The 27,333-nt window shown below is 41.1% G+C and overlaps 1 protein-coding gene across 5 annotated transcripts in view; it reads left to right on the top strand.

The window, feature by feature from the left end:
- The first annotated feature begins 867 nt into the window (after positions 1-867).
- The window catches only part of LOC141917558 (arrestin domain-containing protein 3-like), a 50,140-nt gene continuing 23,674 nt past the window's right edge, over positions 868-27,333 (top strand). For 2 of the 5 annotated variants that reach the window (XR_012621316.1, XM_074810831.1), the window contains exons 1-7: positions 868-1,523; positions 5,384-5,465; positions 10,326-10,473; positions 11,725-11,827; positions 12,287-12,543; positions 12,965-13,127; positions 13,913-14,067. Coding sequence is in view for 4 of the 5 variants with exons in the window: in XM_074810831.1 (XP_074666932.1) it covers positions 1,244-1,523; positions 5,384-5,465; positions 10,326-10,473; positions 11,725-11,827; positions 12,287-12,543; positions 12,965-13,127; positions 13,913-14,067 (1,188 nt within the window). In the remaining variant the exon portion in view is untranslated. Of the gene's footprint in view, positions 1,524-5,383; positions 5,466-10,325; positions 10,474-11,724; positions 11,828-12,286; positions 12,544-12,964; positions 13,128-13,912; positions 14,068-14,357; positions 14,501-15,782; positions 16,586-27,333 lie in introns of those variants that run through there. The other 3 variants (XM_074810832.1, XM_074810833.1, XM_074810834.1) reach the window with 3 other exon arrangements.

Raw genomic sequence — 27,333 nt, 5'->3', positions numbered from 1 at the left:
GATTTGGGTCTTTAAACTTTGCGGATCTTCAAGGACCTGCAGAAGGTAACTGCTGTGCACTTTAAATTCTGTGCAGATGCACACTGACAGAGGTACATGGTGACAATGAACCCAGAACTGGAAGGACAGGAATTGTGACCCTCCTGTCTGGACTCCATGAATGGAAGAAATTTATCCAAGAAACGGCACCACAGGGGAAAAAAACCAACAGCAGCAGCAAACAAACCAGACCCCAAACTAAGATACCATAGAACAATTATATTTAAAAGGATTAACATAGAATACTTCACCTTGATAGAGGTTTAAATGTTTACTTTTGCATAATGCCTCGCTTTTGTACCTTCACCCCTCAGTGAATATGGCGGGTGCTACTGGGGTGGGGGGGGAAGAAAGGGAAAGGCCAGGCCGGCAAAGGCGGCTATGCCTTGCTCACCTGCTTGGCCTCGGCCCAGCTCCCTACCTACAACCTGCTCAGGACCAGCCACTTCACGAGCAAAAGCTTTGGGCAAGATCTGTAATGAGTGACGTGCTGAACATTTCCCTGACAGAACCGTTGCTATTTTTGCTGTTAGCCAGGCAACCCGTGCTGGCCGCGGCCAGATTCCAGGGCCCGGAGCTCACCGCCCGCTGCTAGCTCCTTCCGAGACACCTCCCGGCCAGCCAGCCGGGGCCCCCAGGCCGTGCCAGGCAGTGAGACGAGACGTCAAAGCCCTCCGGACAAGAAACCCTCACACACCACAGACGTTTTTCTCTCAGTTCTTCAGTACCTATCTCGACACCACACTGCGAACTCGCAGTGGAGCCCCAGCTCCACCAGGGAGTGCTCCAGCTCTCCGCACGAAACGGAAGCAATAGCACAAAAAAGCCGCACATAACAGTGAAGATGCGCGCAAGCGGCTGAGGAAACCGCTGCCACGACTCGGCTTGCGCATGCGCGGTGGGGTTGTTTTTCACAAAGCTGTTCTTAAAGTGAGCTAGCAGCGTACAGGCAGTTGTCTTTGTAGGGGGATTGTGGTGTTGGGTGGTTGCTGCTGTCGTTTTTGCTTTTTTGTTTTTTTTGTTTTTTTTTCTTTTCTTCCCAGCAATTCTGATGAAGGGCTTGTAGGGGACACGCTTGGTCTTGTTGGCAGGCTCTTTGGGTAGCAGAGGTATTGTTCAGTGTAAAGTGAAGAGTGTGTTTTGTATGAAAACTTGGCTATTTTTTTTTCTTTACAGCATATTTTTATATGATTTATTATAAAATATGGTGCTGGGAAAGGTGAAGAGTTTGATCATAAGCTTTGACTGTCTCAATGACAGCAATATCCCCGTCTATTCTAGTGGGGACACAGTCTCAGGGAGGGTCACTTTAGAAGTTACTGGGGAAATTAGAGTAAAATCTCTTAAAATTCATGCAAGAGGGCATGCAAAAGTACGTTGGACTGAATCTAGAAATGCTGGATCCAACACTGCCTATACACAAAATTACACTGAAGAAGTAGAGTATTTTAACCATAAGGATGTTCTACTTGGGCATGAAAGAGGTAAGCTTTTTGCTTATTTGTTCACCGCATGCAGGCATTTTTCCAGAAAAAGACACATCTTTGCATTGTCTTGGTTTATCCCTTTTTAATGTGCAGTCTCGTAGAGCTCGCTATTTCTAAAGATGAGGACATGCTGGTTAGGTTCTATTTTTGATTATTTGAATGTTTACTTAATATTAAAACCGTAATTGAGGTGCATTTTCAAAGTACCTGCAACAGGACATTCTTAAAATACCTGCCTTTTAATAGAGTCTTTTCATAAGGATTTACATTTTTTAATGCAGTTTTTTTGATATGCAATGTTGGGTTTTTTTCTTGGTGATCTTAGCAGGATTTGTTTCTCTATGGGGAAAATAACTGTTAAATCAAAACCAGATATGCAGTAAATTACTTTTTCGGTAGCATCCTATTGAATCATAAGTGTAATTAAAACATAACACTAGACTTTTTGACACATAATAGATACAGATCTGACTTTCAGAGTGATATGTGATGATTTTTAAGGTTGGTTCATTGTTGGCAGACAAAAGATTCCCTGTGGCTTACTTTGATATGCTATCACCACCCCACCTGTAATTTTCCATCTTCTTCCTTTGTTCTAAACTAGTATGCTTGTAAACTGCTTCCATTTCTTTTATTCAACTCCTCTATGAGGGACCCAAATGTAAAAATCTGTCTGAAAGGCCAAATAAGAGGTCATGGTGGTACGATCAGAGCATCACTTTGGAGTTGGGGAGTTCTGGAACCTGTATTCGATGAAAACCTGGTCTGCTAAGCCCCTCTAGAAATGGAAAGTGCCCTGCAAATTCCCTTATTTTGGGTATGGAAATGGAGTATTACATTGTGAGCAATAGTTACCTTGTGAAAGTATAAGGGACTCGAAGCTTGTTTTTTCTGAAGTTTCCACCCTTTGTTAGAAGCGGTTCAATCCTGTTTGGGACCGGCCCTGGAAAGAAGGGAGGGAGTACTCCTTCTCTCCGCAGATTGGTTGCACACGTCAGGTGGTGGTGATGATTTAATTCCTAGCACAAGAAAATGTTAAAACTGATTACATAATTTGGGTCGGGTGTTTTGGTGTGTTGTTTTGGGTTTGTTTGGTGTTTTCTTTAATATGCAGCATGTAGAGATCCTCTGCAGTAAAATGCAATTTTTAAGAAGATCGACTACAGATTGCATCGAGCCTTTTATTAAGCACTTCTGAAGTAAATACTGTAGCAGTGGAGTTAGCACCGATAGTAGGTGCTTGGTTTGGGCTGGAAAGGGAACAAAAGGTGGCAGGGAAGGGACAGATCTGACACGTTCCGACACCAGAAGCAAGACGGTGCGTGCCGCTCTGCATGTGCGGCACGTAAAAACTTAAGCAGTTGTCCCGGGACACCGCTGCCCTCCCCTCGGCTGCAGGGGCAGGACTGCGAACACTCGCCGCACGGAGTGGAGTTTAACTCAACACCTCGTACCCTAGCATAGTCCGGAAGGCCTCTCCCTGTCCCCGCCTTGCCATTGGCCTGCTGGGGTTTGTTAGCCTGTTGCTAAGGCGATGCCAGCCGCTGATTATAGGGGGCTGGGACGTGGGGGGAGAGCGAGGCTGAGGGAGCAAGTTCCCTCACCCGCACTCTGGTATGTGCTGGGGGTGGGGCGAACGAGCTCTGGCCACCCCGAGGTCAGCCCTGTGCGGGGTTGGGGGCGCTCCGGGCCCCGCTTCCCTGAGGAGTTAGCAGGGTATGCACGGGGGGGGGGGGGGGGGGGAGGGCACTAGCTGTGAAGTGAGGAGTACAAGTTTACCCTGCTGCGAAACCCGGGGGTGGGGTGTTTCAATTCAGCAGTTACTGCTTTCTCCCTTGCTGCCTGTCTTCCCTTCCCCGTCCCTGGTTATGGATCCGATCACGGCCTTGGTAGGGCGCTGCACTGCTAAGGGGGGAGTGTGGGAGTGTTGTCACCCTGGTCACTTTTTGTTGGGAACAGGGCCTGCCTGGCAGTGTCGGCCTTGACGGCTCAGAGGGCACACTGCCTTTCTTGGGAAAGCCCATCTCTGGGGACAGACAGAAGCATTCAAGCTCCTGCTGCGCACATCCACTGGGCCAGCAAGGGCTGTGAGCAGGGGTGGCCATTGGGACACTTGGGCCTGCAGCCTCTCGTGTCCCTCACTTGGTTGTCTTTCCTCTCCCATGCTCCTGGCCAGCACTATCTGTAATCGCCTTTCAGTAATGGTCAGCATATGCTCCTGAGAGAAGCACAGGATTGGGGTGTCACCTTGCACGTAGTGCGGGGCAGGCTGGGGTAAGCCAGCAGCATGTCCCTGTAGTATGAGGAGACTGGATGGTGAGGCATGGGTGGTGCCCCTTCCTCTCTCCTTACCTCTGCGGTAGTCAGGCTAGGCTGTGAGCAGGGTTGCTGAGCAAATGTAGTGGGGTGTAATGTATACTGTATGTACATGAGTGGCTGGCAGGGGATCTGCTCGTGCCTGTTTAGGCCAGTCCTCTCCTGCTCCAGCCTAGTCTGTGATTGACAGCTCAGTACTTGTTTACCACAGTTCTGCTGCTGCTGTTCAGGCTCAATGGGACTGCTGATCTGGCAGGAAGGAAGTGAAGAAGGGATGAAAAAACTTATGTGCAAGGAAAAGATTATTATTTTTAACTCTTTTTAAAAACAAACAAACACCTCCAAGTGTTTTTTAACAAAAAACCCATTTGTTCTGCTCTTTCAGTGTATTGAAGATTCTTATTTCATGACATTACCTGCTGAGGATGTGTTTGTGTAAATAGCATTCTAGTGTTTTTATATTTTTTGCATAGGTTTGTTTCAGCATTTCTGGTGCACTAAAGAAATTAGAGCATCAGCATTTTTGTAGGACAATGGGAACTAAAAAAAAAATATCTTAATGTACCAACATTCCTTTGTTTCAGACTATTAACAATAAGTAGCGTCTCTTACATAATCCCACCATATGTGTGTTTATTACCCCAACCCTTTTGTATACAAGATGCTCAATTATTTTCTCTAAATAACTTTCTATTTTGATGAAATCAGCATTTTTCTGGTTTCATGGTAACTGTATCAGAACAAACCACAAATTTGTTGGAGCATTTAAAACAATACAGGGAATCATGACTATAAACCAAGGTCAGCTTTCTTGTTGAAATTGGAAAATGTTTGGGCCTTTGCTGTCTAAGCAAAATTGAGCTAAGCGTTGAGGTTTTGATATGTTAGCTCTAAACAACATTAATTGGACAGCTTGCCACCTTTCGTGCCCCTGAATTTGTTTGGTACTTTCTAGGTGGTGCTTGTGTGCTTCTTTTTTAAAAAAAAATCCAAACACCCCCCCCCCCCCCCCCCCCCCCAAAAAAAAACCCCAAAATGCCAAAAAAAAAAAAAAATCGATTTTTGGACACTTGCTAGGCAGGAGCTAGAAGAAAGCTGAATTACTAAATTTAATCTATTAATGTAGCAGACTTAGTATTAAGATCACTTTAATAGTATTAGAGAGCTCTCTTTCATTTTAAGTATTAACTAGGAACCATATTGGAAAACACAGTTTCCATTACAGATCTTTCAGGCAGACCTTGAAATGGCAGCAGTTACAACTATGTCAGTACTCTGAATCGAGATCATAAATTAAAATAAGTTAACTTCTGCTTTTGTGTAAGGTGAATCTTGGAATTTCACCTAACCTTAAATTCTGCAGCCATACATCTAGCAGTTAATACAAATGGACTGGAGAGACTTGTTTCTGGGATACTGCATTCTTAGTATTGTAAAGAATGTATAAATCCCTCTTGTTCTGGAAAAGTAAACCTATATAATATATTATGCTGTGTAAAATGTTCACAGGTGGAATAGCATATTGGGTTTTTCCCTCCTAGATGATGACAATTCTGAAGAAGGCCTTCACACCATTCATTCAGGAAGGCACGAATATGCATTCAGCTTTGGGCTTCCACGGATGTAAGTACTTGCATGGAGTACACAGCTTGTGTGAGAGAAGGCTAAGATATGTACCTGCTTAAGAAAAATTCTTGTGGCTAGTAGGAGTTGTGCTCAGACGTGCAATAGAGGACATAATCTCATTAAACTGAAACAAAGAAATTCACTCAACAGTCAGAATCCAATAGAACTGTTAAGCAGCTATTCTTTATTAGCAGCGCTGGGGTCGCCCTGGGGATTCTCCACCATAAGGGCTCCCAAGAACTAGCAAGGGACATCACTTTACATACACACAAATCATACATATTCATTAGATTTCCTGGAAAGGGGTATCTAATGATAATGAGTTCCCAGAATTCATTTACGTAAACCAAGCATGCGTAGTGAAAATAGGGTGAGGGTCTTTGGTGGTCGAGGGAGGAAGTAAGTAGTCTTCTTCACGGTGTTTGCTAGTTGACTCTCTTTCTAGAGCATGTGCTGTGAAGTAAAGTCCAGGTGTCTCCCTCCTAAATCAGCAGCATCAGTTTCCCTATAATAGGGTCTCTGTCTCTTTGTTCGAGCCCCCCCTTATCTCATTCTAGGAGTTGTCCAAGTGTCCACTGAAGGCCTTGAGTCTGCTATCAGTGATTTACATAGGGAGCCTAACGAGCGTTTTAATCTTACCTAAACAGACGAAGGGACCTAAGGAAACAGTTGAGAAGTCAGGAGTCCTTGAGAAACAAATGAAGCAAAGCACAAGCAAAGCTTTGAAACAAATGAAGCAAAGCTTTCATACATCGCATCACAGTTTAGTCTTAATAATTGTCAAAAATTCATTTGTTTGAGCCCTTTCAAAACTGAAGAGGTTGCTTTTAAACTGGTTAAGAGTTTTTCACAAAACAGGACCTCATTGTTGCCCAGTTGGTTACTCTCTCTTTTGACTAAGGTCTATTGACTCATTGTGTCTTGTAGCATTTTACCCCTTCACGGGAGAAGGGAGGGGAGTTTGTGTCGTTTGAGTCCTGCAGAGTGGCTGAGGTATCTTCTAAATGAAAGAAGACTTTACTGGAGCCATGCAGGCCATCAGAGCTAGTGATAAGATAACAGCTGTTGTGGTTTGAGCTCAGAAGGCAGCTGAGCACCATGCAGCTGCTCACTTCTCTCTTCCCCCTCCCCCCCAGCACTGGGAAGGAGGAAATAAAGCAAAGGCTTGGGAATCGAGATAAGGACAGGGAGGGATTGCTCACCCATTGTGGTCACAGGCAGAAGATAGACTCGTTAGGGGAAGAAAAAAAGAACATAAATTTAATTCAGACACCACCACCACCACTTAACAGGCCGAGTAGGACAGTGAGAAGCATTCCCACATCTTAAAAACACCTTTCCCCCACCCCTTCCACCCTTCTTCCCAGGCTCAGCTTTGCTCCCAATTTCTCTATCTCCTCTGCCCGAGCGGCGCAAGGGGCAGGGAATGGGGGGGTGCAGTCAGTCCTGCTGCTTTTTCCTCCTCAGTGTGTGTGGGGGAAACTCCTTGCATTCTTCGCCTGTTCCAGTGTGGTCCCCCTCTCACAGGAGACAGTCCTCCACAAACTTTCTCTGACATGAGTCCCTCCCACACGCATTGCAGCGTTTCTCTAGCTGCTCTGGCGTGGGTCACCCCCGTGTGTTGCAATCCTCCCAGCGACAAACTACAACAGCAGGGGCTGCTTCTTTCCACAGCATCCTGGCCTCCTTCAGGTACAGTCACCTGCTCCAGTGTGGGGTCCTCCACAGGCTGTAGGTCGGCATCCGCTCCACGGTAGACCTCTGTGGGTGGCAGGGGGGCGGCCCTGCTGCCTCACCAGAGGCTGCAGGGGGGCTCTGCACTGGCGCACCTCCCCCCACTTCTCTTCCTTTCTTCCACTGACCTCGGTGTTCACGTGGATATCCTCCTTACAACTCCTCCTCCCAGGTCCCCCTTCTTAAATATGCTATCGCAGAGGCCCAGCCACTGTCACTAATTGGCTTGGCCTTGGCCAGAGGTGGGTCTGACTTGGAGCTGGGGGAGCTTTGAGAAGCTTCTCACAGGGGGCCGCTGCTGTAGCCCCCTCCCCTGCTACCAAAAACCCCTGCCACTCTCACAAACCCAGCACAAGTTTAACTGTTTGGGCTCAGTTTGAAATGGGTGTGGCAAGCTTAACCACATTTGAACAAAATAAGAGATTTTTTTTTTTTTTCTAGTTTAAATAGGATGTATGTACTCAGGCTGACCTTTATGCAAAAAGCCAGGGTGGAAATAGGCGAATGGATGGGTGGATGAAGCAAGAAACGTTCCCATACCTAATCCCACTTGTTTTGGAAAGCAAAGGTGAAGCAAGAGGGATAGCAGAAGTCTTAAGATAAATTGCCACACACCCACAGAAAAAATGTGATGTGTCTAATGTATACATTGTGAAGGGAAGATTTATACGTAGAGGAGTTGCCAACATGGAAATTAGCTAAAACACAAGTTGCAGGAAAATTAATTATAAAGGGACAGAGAGAGTCTGGAAATAGATGAAAGAAGGGAGGCAGAAGGAGCCTTTTACTGTAAAAGCCAAGCGCTGAAGTCATTAAGGTTAAAAAAAGTTGGCAGAATATTAGACTAATACCTAATATTAAAGCTAATAAATCATTTGCTTATTAGAGGGGCTGGCTTTAGCAGAACCTGTAGGTGATAAATGCTTTTATGGATCAGTTTCAGTGAATAGCACAGGGCTTTACAGTAGATGTTATTGGAACACTGAAGATGACCCATATATATGGAGACTTTTAGAAGTCAATTTAAGGTTCAGATGAAAATCACTTCTTATAGAAGTTATAAGGATGATACCGATATTCCCTTGAGTTGGAAGGGGTGTTCAAATATGAAAGAACAAAACAGCATATGGAATATTATGTTTGAGACTAAATAGATGACCAATAAAATGGCAGAAGCATTGATTAAAACACTAAAGTTCTCTTCAGGTGACTTGAAGGAATAACTATGAAGCCATCTTTGATAATACTGAAAAAACGAAGGCTGGTAGTAAGAGGCCTGAAGAATGCTAGTTTGACACTGCCTCCTTACTGTTCCTTGCTATTTTGTATCCATAGAATATTTCTAAAATTTATTTAAAAAAAAACCAATGTGGTGGGTTGACCTTGGCTGGCTGCTAGCCCTCTAAGCAGTTGCTCTCTCGCTCCCCCCCATCTACAGGACAGGGAGAGAAAATAAGATGGACAAGCTTGTGGGTTGAGATAAAGGCAGTTTAATAAGAAAAACAAAAGCTGTACACGGAAGCAAAGCAAATATAAGAATTCATTCACTACTTCCCATCAGCAGGCAGATGTCTAGCCACTTCCTGGAAAGCAGGGTCTCAGTATGTGTTAGTGGTTGCTTGAGAAGACAAATCCCATAACCATGAATGTCTGTGTCAGCCCTGTCCATCTTTACCCTCCCCTTCCCCCCCCTCCCACCCCCTTCAGCTTTTATTGCTGAGCGTGATGTCATATGGTATGGAATATCCCTTTGGTCAGTTGGGGTCAGCTGTCCTGGCTATGTCCCCTCCCAACATATTGGGCTTTGGGAATGGGGCGTTGGAGAGACAGCCTTGATGCTGTGGGAGACTGCTCAGCAATAGCTAAAATACTGGTGTGTTATCAACACTGTTCTAGCCACAAATGCGAAGCACAGCACTATATGGGCTGTTATGAGGAAAGTTAACTCTATCCCTGCCAGACCCAGTACAACCAAATGCAAAGCAATAGCGAAAAAAAACAAGACACTGACTGGCCTTACTGATTTTGACTTAAAGGATACTGGGGCAGGATGAAACATTGAAGACAGATTAGAAAATCCTTTTGTTTGTGTTATTGGGGGGGGGGGGGGGGGGGGAAGTAAACGTTTCAGATGTGCAAATAGAGATGTCAAGCCTGTAGCAGAAAGACTTATTCTAGTAAAGTACTAGCACAGCTAGTATTATTCCCTATGGAAGTTAGGGAGGGAAGCTTTGCCCATAACTTATCTTTTATTATGATGCATTTCAAACATAGTGCAATATAAAAATTCTTCCTTTGAGATTAAAAGCAAAAAATCTTAGGAAAAGACAAGCTATATTCCAGTCACATCCAGTTACATGTAAAAATCTCACGTCTTTCATCTTATGATGGGGGGGGGGGGGGGGGAGGAGAGGAGGAAAAAAGGGTAATGCTGCAAGGTTCGGAGTCCCTTTCCACATCTTTTTTTGCCCTCCAGCTCCCCAAGAGGACTTCCTTTGTCTTTCAGCATTCAGAGCAGAATAGTCTTTATCTGTTGTTTATATATGTAAATATTTTAAGATGGCCTCATCAGGGTCAAGGAAAATTAGAAGATGCTCAAAATAGCCTTTCTCTATTTGGAGCTCTGAATTGAAATATTAATCTACCGTACTTAAGGCAAAACAAACTACAAAAGCACTTGGTTATAGCTAAAATAAACCACTGAGATACCAGCCAAGTAACTAATACAGAGTTACTTACAGAATACAATGTCCAAAACAATAATTGGATGGTACTAATGTGAATTTTATTTGGTGGTCTTAGTTTGACCTTAGAAGGGCATGCTTTATTCTATGCTTGAAAACGGCCTCTTAAGTCTAAAGGAAACTTGTACTCTTCTGGCACTTTCTAGCACAATTCTTTAATTGATTCTTAAAACTTCTACAAAACTACTGTTGGATGAATTGGAGATGATATTTTCTCTTAACTTTAATCTTATATTTTTCTGAGATATGGAAACTTTGCAAATAAGTTATTCTTTTATTATGATGCACTAAAAATACAGTTCTACCTACTAATTCCTAATTTGATCGTTATTGGAAAGAGAGAAAAATTTTACTCAACTTTGACCTTTCTCCTGCACAGACCACTTGCTACCTCATTCGAAGGCAGACATGGCAGCGTGCGCTATTGGGTGAAAGCTGAATTGCATAGGCCTTGGCTTCTACCAGTAAAATTAAAGAAGGAATTTACAGTCTTTGAACATATAGATATCAACACTCCTTCATTACTGGTAAGAACTGACAGAATTACTCATTCTTTTTCTGGCATAAAAATAATGAGGTATAATAACTGAAACAACATCAACATGTAATTTTACCTAATATTTATTTGCTAGTTTAAGTACAGCTCTTCTTTTAAGTATTATATCAGTTTAGCAACTCTTTAACTGCTGGTATTTTGAAGGCTAAGTTATCCTGTACCTGGAGTTGCTTGTTTTTTTACAATACATAAAATGCATTTGTCAATCTAAATTGATAATACTAAATTGTAGAATCTCATTGAGGAAGAAAATTTGGTGAACTGTCCCTCTTCAATTCTAAATAAAGAATAATCTATGGAAGGAACAGTGCAACCTAATATTTTAGTGGGGGACTGCTAACTTAAAAATGCAAAGTAAAAAATTTACTGTAGTGTATAGCTGATGATTTCCATATGGATAGTTTTCTACTGATGGGGAGAAATGATCACAATTCTGTATAATCCTTTCCTGAAATTTCATTTTATTAAAGTAACTTTAATATCACAACTGCTTTCAATCAGTATTTGATTTCAGTCTGGCCTAAAAATACTTCATTTTTTCCCTTCCTCAAATTTTAATCTGGGGGTGGTGGTGGAATTAAAAGTCCATTGAAATAGGTTTATTGTGTCTATGTGTGAAAAATCAGCCTTGCAAAGGGACCTTGCACAAACTCCATTAAAATCAAAGGTCTCTCGTTTGACTTCATTGGGCTTTGGATCAATCCCTAAATCCTGATGTTGTGTAAAATAAGTCTTTTTAATGTAGATGAAACAGGATCATTCAGAAACCGAGGAAATGGCAGGAGTCAAGATTACAGTAGTTTAGCTTAGTTTTTTTGTTTCTGAAAAACAACTTTATGGAAAGTGCGAAGATGTTCTAATTTACTGTTTGTTAAATAAACAGTTCTGCAAGGCTATGTTGGGATGTGTAGGCTATGAAGCCTTTTGTTTTAAGCTACACAGTATATATTTTTAGTATTAAAAACTGTTTTAAGTATGGCTGTAGTATGGAGGATGGCAGAAAAAGCAGTACTAATACAGCAATGGAACGAGGACAAACATTGTATAATGCTGTTTAAGTTGCTTGAGACTTTTCCTATGAAAATAGCTTTGTTTATCAAAATGTGTAACAATAAGTGCATTAGGAAAATGATTACTTTTCTGTGTTGATTTAAATACCTGAAGAGATTCATGGAGCTCTGAATTTAATGGACAATATTTTTTTTTTTTTTTCTTCTTGCAGTCACCCCAAGCAGGCACAAAAGAAAAGACTTTATGTTGTTGGCTTTGTACCTCAGGCCCAATATCCTTAAGTGCCAAAATTGAAAGAAAGGGCTACACCCCAGGTATGTAATAGAAGTAATTATAGGATATGTTTTTCCTTCACTTCTAAAGCTAGAGTTTGTACTTACTGTTTTTATATAAATGAAACATTAAGGATATTTTTACCACCTTGGTCTGCATTTAGCAATCTTCTCTGTATGCTCTGTTAAGTATGACAGCACTACTTGTATCTCGAGATTAAAGGACCTCATCTATTAGACTGGTATGCTTGGGGGTGGGGGGGTGTTGATGGTTTTTTTTTTTTTTTGGTTGGTTGTTGGGTTTTTTTTCCCCTTTTAGAACAGCTCATGGGGATCTTGCTTCTATTAGCATCGGTGGATGTTTTTCCAGGTAGAGCAGTGATAGCAGCATCTGGAGCGTTATAACAGTATACAGAATGTGACAGTTTGCTTAAGCTGCCTTTGTAAATGTAAAGAGAACTTGAAATTCTGTTTTGGGTTTTTCTTGTTTGTTTGTTTCAGGTGAATCAATTCAGATCTTTGCCGAGATTGAGAATTGCTCTTCCCGTATGGTGGTGCCAAAGGCAACCATTTACCAAACACAAGCATTCTATGCTAAAGGGAAAATGAAGGAAGTCAAACAGCTTATTGCCAACCTCCGTGGGGAATCCTTGTCATCTGGCAAAACAGAAACCTGGAATGGCAAACAGTTGAAAATTCCACCTGTTTCCCCTTCAATCCTTGACTGTAGTATAATCCGTGTGGAGTATTCATTGATGGTATGTTGGGGGGGGTCTGTTTCATTCTTGAGAATGAGTAGCTTCCAACATTCCATACAAATTCCTAGCACAGCACTTTGTGATAATTAGTTATGAAAGAAATACATGTTCTAGTATTAGTGTCCTGACAGGAGATCTGGTAAGTAAATTTAGTTTAAATCCTGCAAGTTCTTAAAACAGTTGTGTGTCAACTAAGCAAGCATTTAAATGAGTAGACTGTATTTCCATGTGAGGGCTCATGTTAAGACTTTTCTTTTAACTTGAAGAGCTTGTGTCTCCATAGGGGCATGAGCCCTAAAAGAGACTATTAGAAACAAGCTCCTCATGGAAACTTCTATAGAAAGACAACTTGGACTAATACTTATGAAGTGCTGATAAAATCCCACATTTTAATCATACACTTGTTTCTTTTTTTCTTCAGGTATATGTTGATATTCCAGGAGCCATGGATTTATTCCTTAATTTACCACTGGTCATTGGTACCATTCCTCTACATCCACTTGGTAGCAGAACATCAAGTGTGAGCAGCCAGGGTAGCGTGACCATGAATTGGCTTGGTCTCACACTGCCTGAAAGACCAGAAGGTAACTTGACAATACAAATCCCAATCAATTTGCTAGTCTATTTTTGTCTGCTTTATTGCAGTCTTGCTAACAGAGTCAAATTACATCCTTTCATAATGAAGCCCACAGGAAATCTGCTGTGGATGTTTTCTTGTCCCACCTGCTTGTCCTATTTAGAAGAACAGAGTTTCTTCCTTCCCTGCCTTTCTCTCTATAGGACAGGCAGTAAAATCCAGCTGCCTTGGAAGGTGGCAGAAATGAAATGCCATTGTATCTGTGCACAACTTCATTACTTCCACCTCCAGTATCCCGATTGCATCCTTGGTTATAAGGCATTGTAACTCATAATAGCAGTTTCTGGGGTCTCTCGCCAGCCTTAGTAGCCGAGGCTTTGTGAAAAATATAATGTTCTTTTCTATGGGAAATCTCTTATGGCCAAAGAAAGAATTATATATTTCCTTCCTTCCATTTTCGCATATCTAATATCCTGTGTTTTTTAAGTACAAATCCCAGACCTGGAGACTTCTGGAGTCCAGAGGACTGCAATGTTCTGTCATTCCTACCTGTACAGAAATAAGTTATCTTTGGTATGCTTTAAATTTTAAGGGGATAATTAGCTACAATAAACAGTAGTCAGTCTGGTTTTGAACATAAGCTCAACGTTAGAATAAAATGAAATAGTCTAGTCTCCCTTTTTTGTTTAACAATTTTTTTAGACGTCGCCTACCTGCTGGTGAATCTTAGTGATTAAACTTTAATATTAATCATGTTATATATTTTGACATGTGTGTACCTTCTCCCTTCAGCACCTCCTAGCTATGAAGAAGTGGTCACAGAGGAAAACAGACAGTCCAGCCTTGCACCTATAGCTGCTTTTGATGATTTTGAGAGAGCACTTCAAGGACCGTTATTTGCATACATCCAGGAGTTCCGTTTTCTGCCTCCACCCCTCTATTCAGAAGTAGGTATATCTGTCAGAATATGATGGTTCATGTATTATTTGTCTGATTTTTTTTTTTTTTTTTTTTTTTTGTGTCTTGTGGAATAAGTTTAGGAAGCTGTTTCTCCTCCCTAAAATTTGGAGAAACCATTAAAATGATGACCTTGGAATAAGTTGGTTTTGGGGAGGATTTTTGTTTGTAAGATACAGACGAATTTCATCGAGGTTTTACAGCATGGGTTACCTACCCTTTTTCATAACTTTTTTTTTTTTAATTTTTAACATGAACTCTGCAACCTTAAATCTAAAAGGTGCTCTGTGAGGTGCCTTTGCTTCTTTATCATGCTGTTTCCTGGAGCTGCAGACCGGGAAGGTAATTTTCCTTGGCAGCGCTCTTGCCTAGTCTAATACTTTCTGGAAATTTTTGAAGTGCTGTTTACCATTTTAGCAACATCTCTCTTTTTTTTTTTTTTTTTTTAATTTGTGTATTAAAAATAAAAAGATAAGGTTTCAACTCTTTCACCTCTACTGCTTCCTACCATTCTATAGCTTCCTACCACTTTATAGCAACCACTAAACTGTTTTGCCTGCATGTGTGTTTAAGTTCTGTGGATGTAGGGCTTTCAGAAGCTTCATGTAGAAAAGTGACATACCGGTATTCGTTTCTGACTTAAGTTTTCTAAAGTACACAGTTCTTCAATGCTTTTGGCCTTTACAAACTAAAAATGTAGCCACTGAATAACCATGAATGAGATGCAAATTTCAAAGCTTTTCACGCTTACGTTCTTCATGAAAAAGCAGTGATATAGGACAAAAGGGAAAAAAAGTGTCCTCTGGCCAAATTTTGCCTGAATTCACCCAGCCTTGAAACACTACTGTGCTAATGAGTGGGCAGAGGGGCATTTTTTGTGTGCTAGACGCTTTCCTGAGAACTCTGCTAAAGCTTAACTCTAGTGCACAACTCCTGAGTCCTTTTCGGTTTAGGTACTTTAAGATTTAGAAAGTAGCATTGTTTGTTTTAAACAAAAAAGGCTATATGAAGTTAACTGATGCAATGTTATCTAAAAGATGCATTGTACACTTAAACTATTTTTACCATCCAGTTTTTGAGACCTAAGCTAGTAGGCTGTACCCCTCCTTTCTCCTATAGAAAGGAAGAAGAGGTAAGGTTTAGAACACATGAACTTTTTGAAACATCTCATAGGATATTTGAGGATTAACTACTTTTAAATTAAAAAGTAGAATGACTTTTTTATTGATAACTTTCTGCCTTTTTCAAGCAAAACTTCTTTGCTTCTCTCAAATCAAGTAAATATTTCTTAAATTACGTTTCTAGTGATATGTGTCAAGTCATCTTTTTGTATATATCAGATAATGCAAAAGACTTCTGTGCTAGTAAAGCAGAAATTTTAAATTTTTATATTATTCATGTTTATCCTTAAATTACCATCAACCTGTAGTTTAAAGTATTCCACTGTATCTAATATTAATATTTCTATTAATTTTTATCCAAAGTTTTGTCTGACTAGAAGCTTTTTAATTATTCCAATAACCTTTGGACTGGGAGTGCCATATATCATTATAACTGTCTTAAACTTGTGAATTTTGATTTATTTTTTTTTTTTAATTATTTATTTCTAGCAGTTGATTCTAAAATGCCCTGGGTGGTTGTGGCTTTTTGTTTTGGGGTTTTTTGGTGTTTGTTTTTTGTTGGTTTTGTTTGTTCTTTTGGTTAGATTGATCCAAACCCAGATCAGCCCACAGATGAGAGACCATCTTGCCCCTCTCATTGAAGGAATCCATAAAAAGCTGACTTGACTTGGGTTTTGAATCACACCTGCTGTGTTGAAGATCAAGGTGTCATAGTGGAGACTTGCTTTTAAAGGAAATGGTATTGCTCTTGCCTCTATGGTGAATAAATGAAAACAACTTGTGATCATGCTTTGACACCTGCAGCACATCATAGGACTGCTCCACATTCTTGAAAACCTGAGGCCCCCTCCCTTAAGTAGCGGCACATGCTAGGAGCAGTCTTACTAGCGTACAGTCCCGTGTTTCAAAACACTCAAACCATGTTGTAAGAGAGAAATGGCTGCTTCTTACGATTTAAAAATTTGCACATACTTATTGCTTATGTTATGCAGTTCAGTGTCACTAGGTTGTCTTTCTCATTTATGATGGACTGTTGTTACCCCCCCCTTAATTGTTTGTGCTCTGCACAACAAGGAACAAAAGAAAGCTTTGACAAAAAAAAAAAAATGAAGACTGACAAATGCACTGACTTTTTTAAATTTAATGATGTAGCCTGGACTTTACCTGCATATGCACATGTTCAGAATTGTTCTAGTAGGCTGATCATGTATCACCTCTTCAGCTTGGATCCTACTGTGGATTTATTTACAAACATCACATGCCTTCAAGCCAATCCTTCTTGCTGTATGCTTTGCAGCCAACTGTAGTAGACAAGCAACAGATATGTGGGGGTGGGGGAAGAGATAACAGAAGGAAACTAATAAGAGACTTTGTCAAGACAGTATAACTTCTTGATTTCTTTTAAGATTTTGTTGCTTTTCTGCTATTATTGCAAAGCAATGTTTTGTTACAGACTGCTTAAAGATCACTTAATCTCAGGTGAACTCATCACTTGCCAAACTGTTAGAATGCTATTTGTTCTGTTACATTGCACTGTTATTTCTTTTGTTTTGTGTTTTGGTTTTGTTCTTTGAGGGGGATTTTGAATAGGGACATGCACAAAACTTACAAAGTGAAAGCAGCACCAGCAGACACCAGCAAAGCATGAAAAGACCTTTAAAAGGGGATAGTCATATGCTGTCAAGGGCTCATAGGCAGAGAGAGATCTCAACTAGCAGGGGTGGGAAGAAGAAGGTTGGTTTGTGGGTTGGTTGTTTGTTTTTTTTAAATAATACAAAAATGATATATAAAATGAGTCTTCAGTAGAAAGTATATTTCAGACTGCGAGAAAAGTTTGAACTATGGCAACTAAGCAACAGCTCAGTTGGTACGCTTTGTATTATCTTCAGGGTTTACGATACTGTATCCTAGAATACCAGGTTGGAAGGGACCTCAAGGATTGTCTGGTCCCACCTTTCTTGGCAAAAGCACTGTCTAGGCAAGATGGCCCAGCACCCTGTCCAGTTGAATCTTAAAAGTGTCCAATGTTGGGGAATCCACATTTCCCTGAGGAGATTATTCCAGTGGCTGATTGTTCTCACTGTGAAAAACTTTCCTCTTGTGTCCAGGGGAATCTCCCCAGGAGTAACTTGTACCCATTACCCCTCATCATTTCCATGTGACTCCTTGTAAAAAGGGAGTCTCCATCTTCTTTGTAGCCACCCTTTAAATGCTGGAACAGGGTGATAAGGTCTCCCCTCAGCCTTCTCTTCTCAAGGCTGAAAAAACCCCAACTCTCTCAGCCTTTCCTCATATGGCAGGCTTCCCAGTCCTTTGATCATCTTTGTGGCCCTTCTCTGGACCCTCTCCAGCCTGTCCACATCTTTTTTTTTGTCTAGCAGGGACCAAAACTGAACACAGTATTCCAGGTGTGGCCTGACAAGCTGTTAAAGAAATTTCTTTACCCTAGGTTTCCCTATAGCAGAGTCTCAGGCATTGAATCTTATAAAAATAATGTATTCAGATGGTACAGCGGAAAAATCAGCTTGAGCTGGGTGCCTCTGGAGAGGGACCCTGAAGAAAGAAATCCCTGGGCAATTATACCCTTACAGTCCGAGTTCCCCTCCCCTCATGTGATGGTTTGGTCCAATAGAAATATTTGGGTCTGGGGTGGTCTTGTTCCTCATTGGATGCTTTCTCTGTCTCTAGGCTGGCTGTTCCTTTTCTTATCTTGAGGGTGCAGCTTCTGCTGACAGATGTGGCTACCTTATTTTTCATAGGATACACTGGTCTCGGGGCCTCCCTTCACGTAACAGAAGTCACATGTACATAAGTTCACCACTTGTGGCCTAAGGCCTTAGTGAGTTTTTCTATTAATGCTATACAATGGCTTCTGTTTGAGCTAGGAAGTGACTATACAGTGGATTCCATCTGAGCTACTACAACAGTCCTCCCTTTGTTTTTATCAAGCATTCCTGCTTAATATGTTAGACAAAGTTTGTGAGTTTTTTTCAAAATGGATTGTTCTCCACAATTTTACGTAGCAAAATATCCCACTTCATTCTTTGTTGATTTTCAGGAATCTGTGATCTGTCAGCTGGTTGGCTATCCACCACTCATTTTACGTGAGAATGGTGTATCCACTTTTTCTTTTAGTAAAAATTTAACAGCAAAAATAAGAACATAGTAAAACAGTGTATGGCCCTTCCCATTGAGTTTCTAATTTTGATTTTCATGAAAATGCTTTAATTGAAACTTCATCTCCAGGCTGTATATCATGTACCTGTATTTCAGGTGGTGTGGGCTGATACTGTTGAGTGTATTTCCTGTTAGCCTCAAACTTTTTCTGTAGATACAGAATGTATCGGGTCAACCATTCATCTCCATCTAAGAGGCTGGTCCTAGCAGGGACAAAGGCCAGGCACCATTTCTGCTGGTGACAACCCTAAAGTTTGGTGAGGGGTATTTCTAATATCCCATAGCACTATTTCTAAAATTTCATGCCATTTCAAACCTATCTGACTACATGTTTGAGCAATTTTATGTTAAGAGTTTTATTCATTCTTTCCATCTGTCCTGAGGACTGTGGATGATATGGAATATATAGTTGTCTCTGTATACTTACTTTTATAAATGTTTAGTATTCCTGCTGAAAAATGAGAATCCTTACTGGATTCTATGGTTTCAGGTATTCTGTATCTGGGAATGATTTCTCACTAGAGTGTTTTGACCACTTCTGCAGTATCAACTTTCCTGGTGGGAGAAGCTTCTACCCATCCTGAGATATGATTCATGATTACCAGTAGGTGCTTAAGTCTGCTCACAGGAGGCATGTCAGTATAATCAATTTACAGTCTTTAGAATGGAAAGTATGCCCATATTCATCCTCCAACCTCCTGTTTGGGTTTTACATCAGAATACTTCCAACATGTGAGACAAGAACTCACAATCCTTTTTACTGCCATATATATTTGGGGGTGGGGGTGGGCTGGGCTGCTGCCCATATTTTCCCTGTTTGGTTAACAATTGCTGCCATTCCTTCATGGTTTGGTGTGTTGTTTCATGACAAAAAAAAAAAAAAAAACAAAACAAAACAAAAAAACCACCTAGCCAAAGTCACTAAATATTTTCTTGGTAAAATGGGTTTTCTCCCCAGTAGTCCAAATTTCAGTTTCATTTTTCACAGCCTCCCAACTTTCCTATCAAGCCTGTTTTTCCCCGAGTAACCTTTGAATACATTTGGGCTGGATTATTGATATCTGGTCAATCATTAGCAGAGGGGGTTGTTATGGAGGTATAGTCATGTGTATAGGTTGGCAGGTAGCAGCTTTTGCTGTTCTATCTGCCAATTCATTATTCCTTGCAATTTTGCTGGATCCTTTGGTGTGAGCTGGATAGTATACTACTGTGACTTCCCTTGGAAGCCTAATAGCTTCCAATAGCATTTGGATTTCAGTCCCATTAGAAATACTTTTCCCCACTGAGGTAAGGAACTCTTGTTCTCTCCATAGTATACCAATTGCACGATGCACTCCAAGAGCATATTTAAAATCAGCTTAAATAGTTACCCGCTGATTGTCCCCACCAGGCCACTCTTGCTACTGTAGTTAATTTAGCCCCTTGGGCACTTACCAAGGGTTGTAGAGGTTCTATTTCAAGTATGTCTGAGTTTCTCACCACTGCATAGCCCATGTGTTGTTTTCCATTCACGTAGTATGAAGATCTGTTGGTGAAAAGAGTTAGAGCAGAGTTCTCTAGAGGTTGATCTCTCAGATCTTCCCGTAGGTGGCTAGAGTGAAACGCTACCTTAGCACAATTATGATGTGGCTCACCATCAGAGGGAACAGGCAGTAAAGTTGCTGGATTCAAAACATTAGTATTATTTTAAAAAGCACTATTATCCACATTTAAAATCATTAATTTATAACAACGTGCTCTTTGTGGGGACAATGCTTGTGTAGCATGTTGTTTAAGAATCGGTTCTACTTCACATGGGACATATATGGTTGTCAGGTGGCCCAGGACTAATGGTCTGCTTTTATCTATGATGGTTGCTGTTGCTGCTATCGCTTCAACACAGGAATTATTCCCTGCTGCTACAGGATACAGTTGAGTAAAAAGCCACAAGGCAGTGATGTGGACCTAGCTTTTGAGTAAGGACTCTGCTGGCTACTCCTTTGTTCTCATGCACAAATAGTTTAAAGGGCTTGGAGTAATCCAGTAATTCCAATGCTGGAGCAGAAGCTAAATCTTCCTTTTTTTTTTTTTTTTTTTTTTTTAATAGCTTGGAAAACCTTTTCTCTCTCTGGATCTCAATGTATAGGTTCCACTTCCTCTGCCTTGGTAGTTTTTGTCCATGGCTTACTTAACTCCCCTAGCTCCAGTATCCAGGGTCTGCAGTATCATACTGCCCCTAAAAATCCTTGCAGATATTTCTTTGTTACCAGTTGACGTATTTCTACAATAACAGTAGCTTAGACCTGTTCTGGGTTTATTAATTTTTGTCCTTATTTTAATACAAATCCTGAATATTTTACTTCTGATGACACAGCTGAAACTTAGAAAGAGATTCATAGTGACCTTTTTTTGTTTTCTTTCATCTAAAGTATTACATAGATGTACAGTGTTTCTTGTAACAGGCATCCTCATCTTTACTTGTTTTTAGCAAATCATCTACATATTGCATAAGAGTCAATTTGCCTGGTAGTTTTGTCTCAAATAATTTCCAGGTATTTGTGAAAAAATTGTAGGAGACCCTGTAAACCCTTGTGGGAGGCGTGTCCAGGTTAATTGTTGTTTTTCCATGTAAAAGCAAACAAAAGTTGGCTGTTGTTATCTAAAGGGATGCTAAAGAAAGCGGCGGTTAGATTAATTGCAGTAAAATATCTTACCCGATGTGGTATTTGTAAAAGTATGGTAGAGGGATTGGGCACTACTAGATGAGGAGCCACTACATGTTAGTTAGGTACCCATAGATCTTGTATAAAATGGTATTTTGGATCCCTGTTTTAATTTAATTTTTTTCTTTTTTTTTCAGGGAGTATAGGAGTATTATATGGTGATACGCACGCTTATATAATTCCTTGGCCTAAATACCAATCTATTTGCTTTTGAATGCTCTTTTTCGCTTCTTGGGGAATAGGATACTGTTTCACGGCTGGAGGGGGGTTTCCTCCCTTTGTTTTTATGTTTACGGGTTGAGGTGAAATCAGTAGTCCTATATCTCTGTTAGTTTTACTCCATGGCTGCTTTGGTATGGGTTTCAATACTAACAGTATTTTTAGCTTGTTAATTGGTGTATCAGTGATCACAGTCATTTCCATGATTATTAGGTCTGTTCCTTCAGGTGACAAGCGTAATTCTATGTCTAGAGCCTGCAAGAGACCTCTTCCTAACAGGCATGTTTGGGGAGTCCTCTGCTAATATAAATCACCCCCATATACTCTTGTTTCCTGTTGTTACTAATAGAGGTTTACTCAAATTCTGTTCTCTTTGTCTTGTGACTCTTAAAATTCTGTCTGTGGTCCTAGACCCTTTCCGGATAAAATTCAAGAGGGATAACGTGGCTCCTGTATCCACCAAGAACTTAACTTCACAACTTGCCACCTTACCTATAATATGTCCCCGCTGATCCAATGGGGTTACTCGCATTAAAAACTCCTAATCTTTCTTTCCCTGCCCAAGATCTGCAGGGTCCCTTTCCTCCCGTCGTTGTGATTGCATATTCTCCCGAGTTAGTTTTTCTTGGTGATAGTTCTGTTTTCTTACCCTTTCCTGCAGCTGGAGAGGGCATTCCCATTTTGTGTCCTAACTTTCCACAATAATAGCACTCTCTCCTATTATTCCTTCTCATTCCTCTTTCCCCTAGTTTCAACCTGTTCCCCATCCCCAGTCTCTCTTCCCCCTCTGCCTCCCACTTGCAAATTTCTTGCTAATGCCACAGCCAAGAGGTTTGCCTCTTATTCTTTTGCCTTCCCCCCCCCCTTTTTTTTTTTCTCTCCTTTCTTTAATCTGCTCAGCTTTTTGCCTTTCCTTGTGCTCATATACAAACACAGCAACACTCAGTCTTTTGCAAATTCTCTCCCTGCCACCCAGGCACGTGTTCCTTAAAAATAGTTGCAGATGTTAGAGGAGGCTTGGTCCACAAACACACTTGCTTCCAATTCATTATTAAAATTCTGTAGAATCATTCCCTGGTACGTTAACAAAGCTTGTTGCAATTTTCCCTATTAGCTGCTGGGGTGTTCCTCTGGCCTCTGTCTACATTCCTATACTTTAGTTCAATTTCATCTTATCTCCTTGTAAACTTTAATCACATCTATCAGATTTTTAACCACTGTTTGGCAATTATCTCTATCTGTTGGATTATTATAATCCCAATTAGGATCAACCTGAGGCTGGGCAGTTTGATTTTCCCCCTGCCTGTAGGGTTAACTTCACATTTTTTCCAATTACTTTATTTTTCTGTCTGGCTGGAACAACCCTCTCAGTAACAACACTGAAGGTGGGGGAGGAACATTTCACACCCACACACACCACTGCTGCTGGCTGCATTGCAAGAGAATTGAGGATAACACTAGAAACCACAGGGTAAAGCCCAATAGGAGCAACAAACGATACAGAGGGAGGAGTATAGGGTGGTACAGAGACTGGCTCTGTTAAATTACTCGCAACTGCTGCAGCTACAGTTCCTCCTTGAGGTTTTCGTATTCCTTTTTGACCATCCTCTTTATGGTGGTCATATGCCAAATTATCCCATGCATACCAATCTATTTGTCATGGGAATTGATCCTCTAGGTGATGCCGTAAAAAGGTGAGTTTTTGCTGGTCAAATGTCTCCTGTGGTGGCCGCTGTTCTGCTGAACTATTATCTATAGATGAAAGCGGCCAATCTTTCTGGCATAATTTGATTGCATGCTTTTCGGATAATTCCACTGTACCATAAATTTTCTCCCAATTCTGTAAGACCTCGGCCAAAGGTGTCCCCTTTTCTAGGTCGAGTACACTTCCCATTTCTTTTCCTTAATACCAGGATCTTATGTGCGTTTTACGCTGATCGAGCTATGCACCCCCTCGTACGATTAACCAAAAGCAGCATCAAAAGAAGAAAAACCCCAAACAAACAAGAAACCCTTCCCTCTCTATTTCCACTAAGTCTGCTCAGGGAATTTTAACACTCAGCCTTTGGTGCCTCTCACTCCAAAGGTCCCAGGTGAACCCACCCGCTGCCAGCAGTTGGATGTTTGGAGACAAGAGGATCCAAAGGTGGTGGCCTAGGGTCCCACCTAGGTTCCCCATAGCAGAGTCTCAGGCATTGAATCTTATAAAAATAATGTATTCAGACGGTACAGCGGAAAAATCAGCTTGAGCTGGGTGCCTCTGGAGAGGGACCCTGAAGAAAGAAATCCCTGGGCAATTATACCCTTACAGTCCGAGTTCCCCTCCCCTCATGTGATGGTTTGGTCCAATAGAAATATTTGGGTCTGGGGTGGTCTTGTTCCTCATTGGATGCTTTCTCTGTCTCTAGGCTGGCTGTTCCTTTTCTTATCTTGAGGGTGCAGCTTCTGCTGACAGATGTGGCTACCTTATTTTTCATAGGATACACTGGTCTCGGGGCCTCCCTTCACGTAACAGAAGTCACATGTACATAAGTTCACCACTTGTGGCCTAAGGCCTTAGTGAGTTTTTCTATTAATGCTATACAATGGCTTCTGTTTGAGCTAGGAAGTGACTATACAGTGGATTCCATCTGAGCTACTACAATGCAACTGTGGAGTAGAGTGGGATGATGACTTCTTTATCTCTGCTGGTGATGCCCTTGTTGACGCAACCCAGCATCCTCTTGGCTTTCTTTGCTGCTGCAGTATGCTGTTCACTCATATTGATCTTGTTGTCCACCAGGCCCCTCAGGTCCCTTTCCACAGAGCCACTCCCCAGCCAGGTAGATCCCAGCTTGTGCTGCACTCCTAGATTATGTTTTCCCAGGTGCAAGACCTTACACTTGTCCTTGTTGAACTTCCTAAGGTTCTTGTTAGCCCACTCTTCCAGCCTATACAGGTCTTCCTGCAGGGTGGCTCTCCCTTCTGAAGTGTCCACTTCCCCGCTCAGTTTGGTATCATCAGCAAACTTCATCAGGGTACACTCGATCCCATCATCCAGATCACTTATGAAGATATTAAACAGTGTTGGGCCCAATATCTATCCTTGGGGGACCCCAATTGTGGCAGGTTGCCATTTTAAAAAAGTGTTTTCCCACTGCCCTCTGGCTGTGGCCTGTCAGCCAGTTCCCCACCTACTGCACAGACCACTTCTCTAGACTGTAACATATCAGTTTCTCGAGGAAGAGGCTGTGAGGAAACCTATTGAAAACCTTGGAGAAATCCAGTTTGACAATGTCCATTTGTCCCACATCATCTGAGTGGGTTACTTTGTTGTAGAAGACAAGCAGGTGTGTCAAGCATGATTTGCCCTTGGTGTATTCCTGGAGGCTTTTCCCAATCATGTGCTTCATTTGACTTGTCATAGCCCCCAGGAGGATTTGGTCCATAACTTACTCAGGGATTGAAGTGAGACTGATGGGCCTATAATTTCTTGGATCCTTCTTTAAACCCTTCTTGTAGATGGGGGTGACACTAGCCTTCTTCCAGTCTTCTGGAACGTCCCCCTGATCTTCATGACCTCTCAAAGAGTATGGAGAGTGGCCTTGCAACATCAGCCAGCTCTCTCAACATCCTCGTGTGGATGTTGTCAGGGCCCATCGATTTGTAGGGGTCAAGCTCATGTAATAGTTCATGTACCAACTCTTTCTTTACTGACCCTGAGTCTGTGTTTGCATCAACCTGGATTTTTGTTCCCAAGGTCTGGGGCCCAGCAGTGCTGGTAAAGGCAGAGGTGAAGAAAGTGATGAGAACCTCTGCCTTTTCAGCGTTGTTAGTGACTAATTTACCTTTCCTGTTTAACAGTGGGCCAATATTTTCTTTCTGTTTCTGCTTGTTGTTTATGTACCTGAAGAACCCTTTCTTGTACTTTTTGACATCTCTGGCCAATTTCAATTCAAGCTGAGCTTTTGCTTTTCTAACTGCATCTCTGCGTGCCCTGGCACTGCCCTTGTAGTTCTCAACAGGTATTAGTCTGCTCTTCTATCTCTGGTATTCTTCTCTTGGTTTTGAACAGATTCAGAAGCTCACAGTTAAGTCAAGGGGATTTCTTGCTCCACCTACTTCCCTTAGATTTAAAGGGGATGAACTGTTTTTGTGTTTCCAGGAGAGCATTCTTGAAAAACTCCTAGCACTAGCTAGCTCCTTTCTCCTCCATGGATGCTTCCCATGGAATCGCTCCCAACTGATCTCTTATTGAGCTGAAGTTTGCTCTTCTAAAATCTAAAACCTTTGTCTTAGTAATAACCTTCAGCGTGCTCAGCAGGATCCCAGACTTCACAATACTGTGATCACTGCAGCCAAGGCTATCACTAACAGAGCTGTTACAAAGCAGGTCATCTTGGTTTGTGAGTAGCAAGTCTAGCAGTGCCTCACTCCTGGTTGACACATCTAATGTGTATGAGGAAGCAGTCCTCTATGCATTCCAGGAACTTGATGGATCATGTGAGGTGCAGTATTGTTCTTCCAACAGATGTCTGGGTAGTTGGAGTCACCCATAAGAACCAAGTTCTGTTGACCCAAAGCTTGCTTAAGTGACCCAAATATTGCTTTGTTGGCCTTATCTTCGTTTGGAGGTCAGTAGCAGACTGTAAAAGTAGTAAGACTATAATAAAATTGGGCCAGAATATTGGTGTTACCAGTCATACTTAAATTAGTTTGAGAATTGCTCCGATTTGTCTTCTGGGATAGTCTTGAGAGCTTTAAAACAAACAAACCCACCTCCCTACCCCTGTTAAAAAAGCCCCCAAAACCCCAACAACTTTAAACATACGTTCATCTAGAATGTGAGAAATGGTATAGAAAAAGTACTTGCCCCTTGAGTGTACTCTAAAGAAGAAAAGAATGATGGAGCAGTTAGATCTGACCAGTCCTTTTCAGCAGTTGTGTAAAACAAACCCCAAAAACTATTGTTAGAGACATGTCTGATGTTGACTAGTTAAAAATTAATCCACTGTGTATATTCTTGTGCAATAAAACAGCTCAGAAGGAAGGGGGGGAAGGAAAGCTGGTGTTTCTGCTTTGTGCTTATTCTTACAAAGTTCTACCTTATTTTTAAGGCTTCATAAATATGACAAAATAGGCTTTTCCATAAGTGGCCTTTATGAGAACATGTAAGATACTTCATGTTTCAAAAATGATGATAGGGTGATTAAAATGAGTCACGTTTTCAGCGATTCAGCTCAATGGTTTGGGCTTTGATAAGCAAGAATTGGGAACTGGGTCATGTCTTCTGCTGGCTGATTTTGTGAATGTCCCTTCCTTCTAAGTTCTCCAACCAGACAAAATTTTAAAAGTTGATAAGATTGTTGGCATAAAAGGGCATTTGGTGATTTTACTTTTTTCTTTTTTGTTGCTTTAACATACTAGGGAACAGTTACTGATATATATAGCATTAAAGTACTTATCCCAGTATAATGAAAAACTGTATATGAAGCAGAACTGACCAGTGTTGTAGTAATTGACATTGCATCACAGGCTGTGATCAGAGTGAAAAATTATAAATCTTTATCAAATAAAGACTTCCTCTTTAAACTTTTTTGTTAGTTGTTCAGGGGTATTACAGGTTCATAGTTGTAGCCCAATATTTGATATAGAATCTTGATCTGAATTAGGAAAAAAAGTAAAATCCAAGCATTAGAGAAACAAAGTGCAATATTAAATGTTTGCTTTATAGATTATATTCTATGGCTGTTCGTAGTGTGTTTTTTTTTTTTTTTTAGTTTTGGTGCTGAATATGTCCTTACGGACTCTGTTTTAAGAAAACTATGTGAAAAGCAATTTAATTTTTCCTATTGTTCTTCCTTATGAAAAATAAACTCTTTTTTAAAAAAAAAAAAAGCTTTTAAATGCTTTAACCGTAAGCCATAAGATTGTTTGTGACTTAAACATTTAATATGTGTCTTTGTATAAAATAATAGCCGTAAGGATCAAATTACTATAGAAATACATGTGCTATGTATCAATGTCGTGGTTTGAACTCTGCCGCCAGCCAAACACC

Source organism: Strix aluco, chromosome W, assembly GCF_031877795.1.
Source record: "Strix aluco isolate bStrAlu1 chromosome W, bStrAlu1.hap1, whole genome shotgun sequence".
In the NCBI taxonomy this organism is placed as follows: domain Eukaryota; kingdom Metazoa; phylum Chordata; class Aves; order Strigiformes; family Strigidae; genus Strix; species Strix aluco.
Note: the sequence above shows the minus strand (reverse complement) of the source record. Positions and strands in the feature narration are given on the sequence as shown.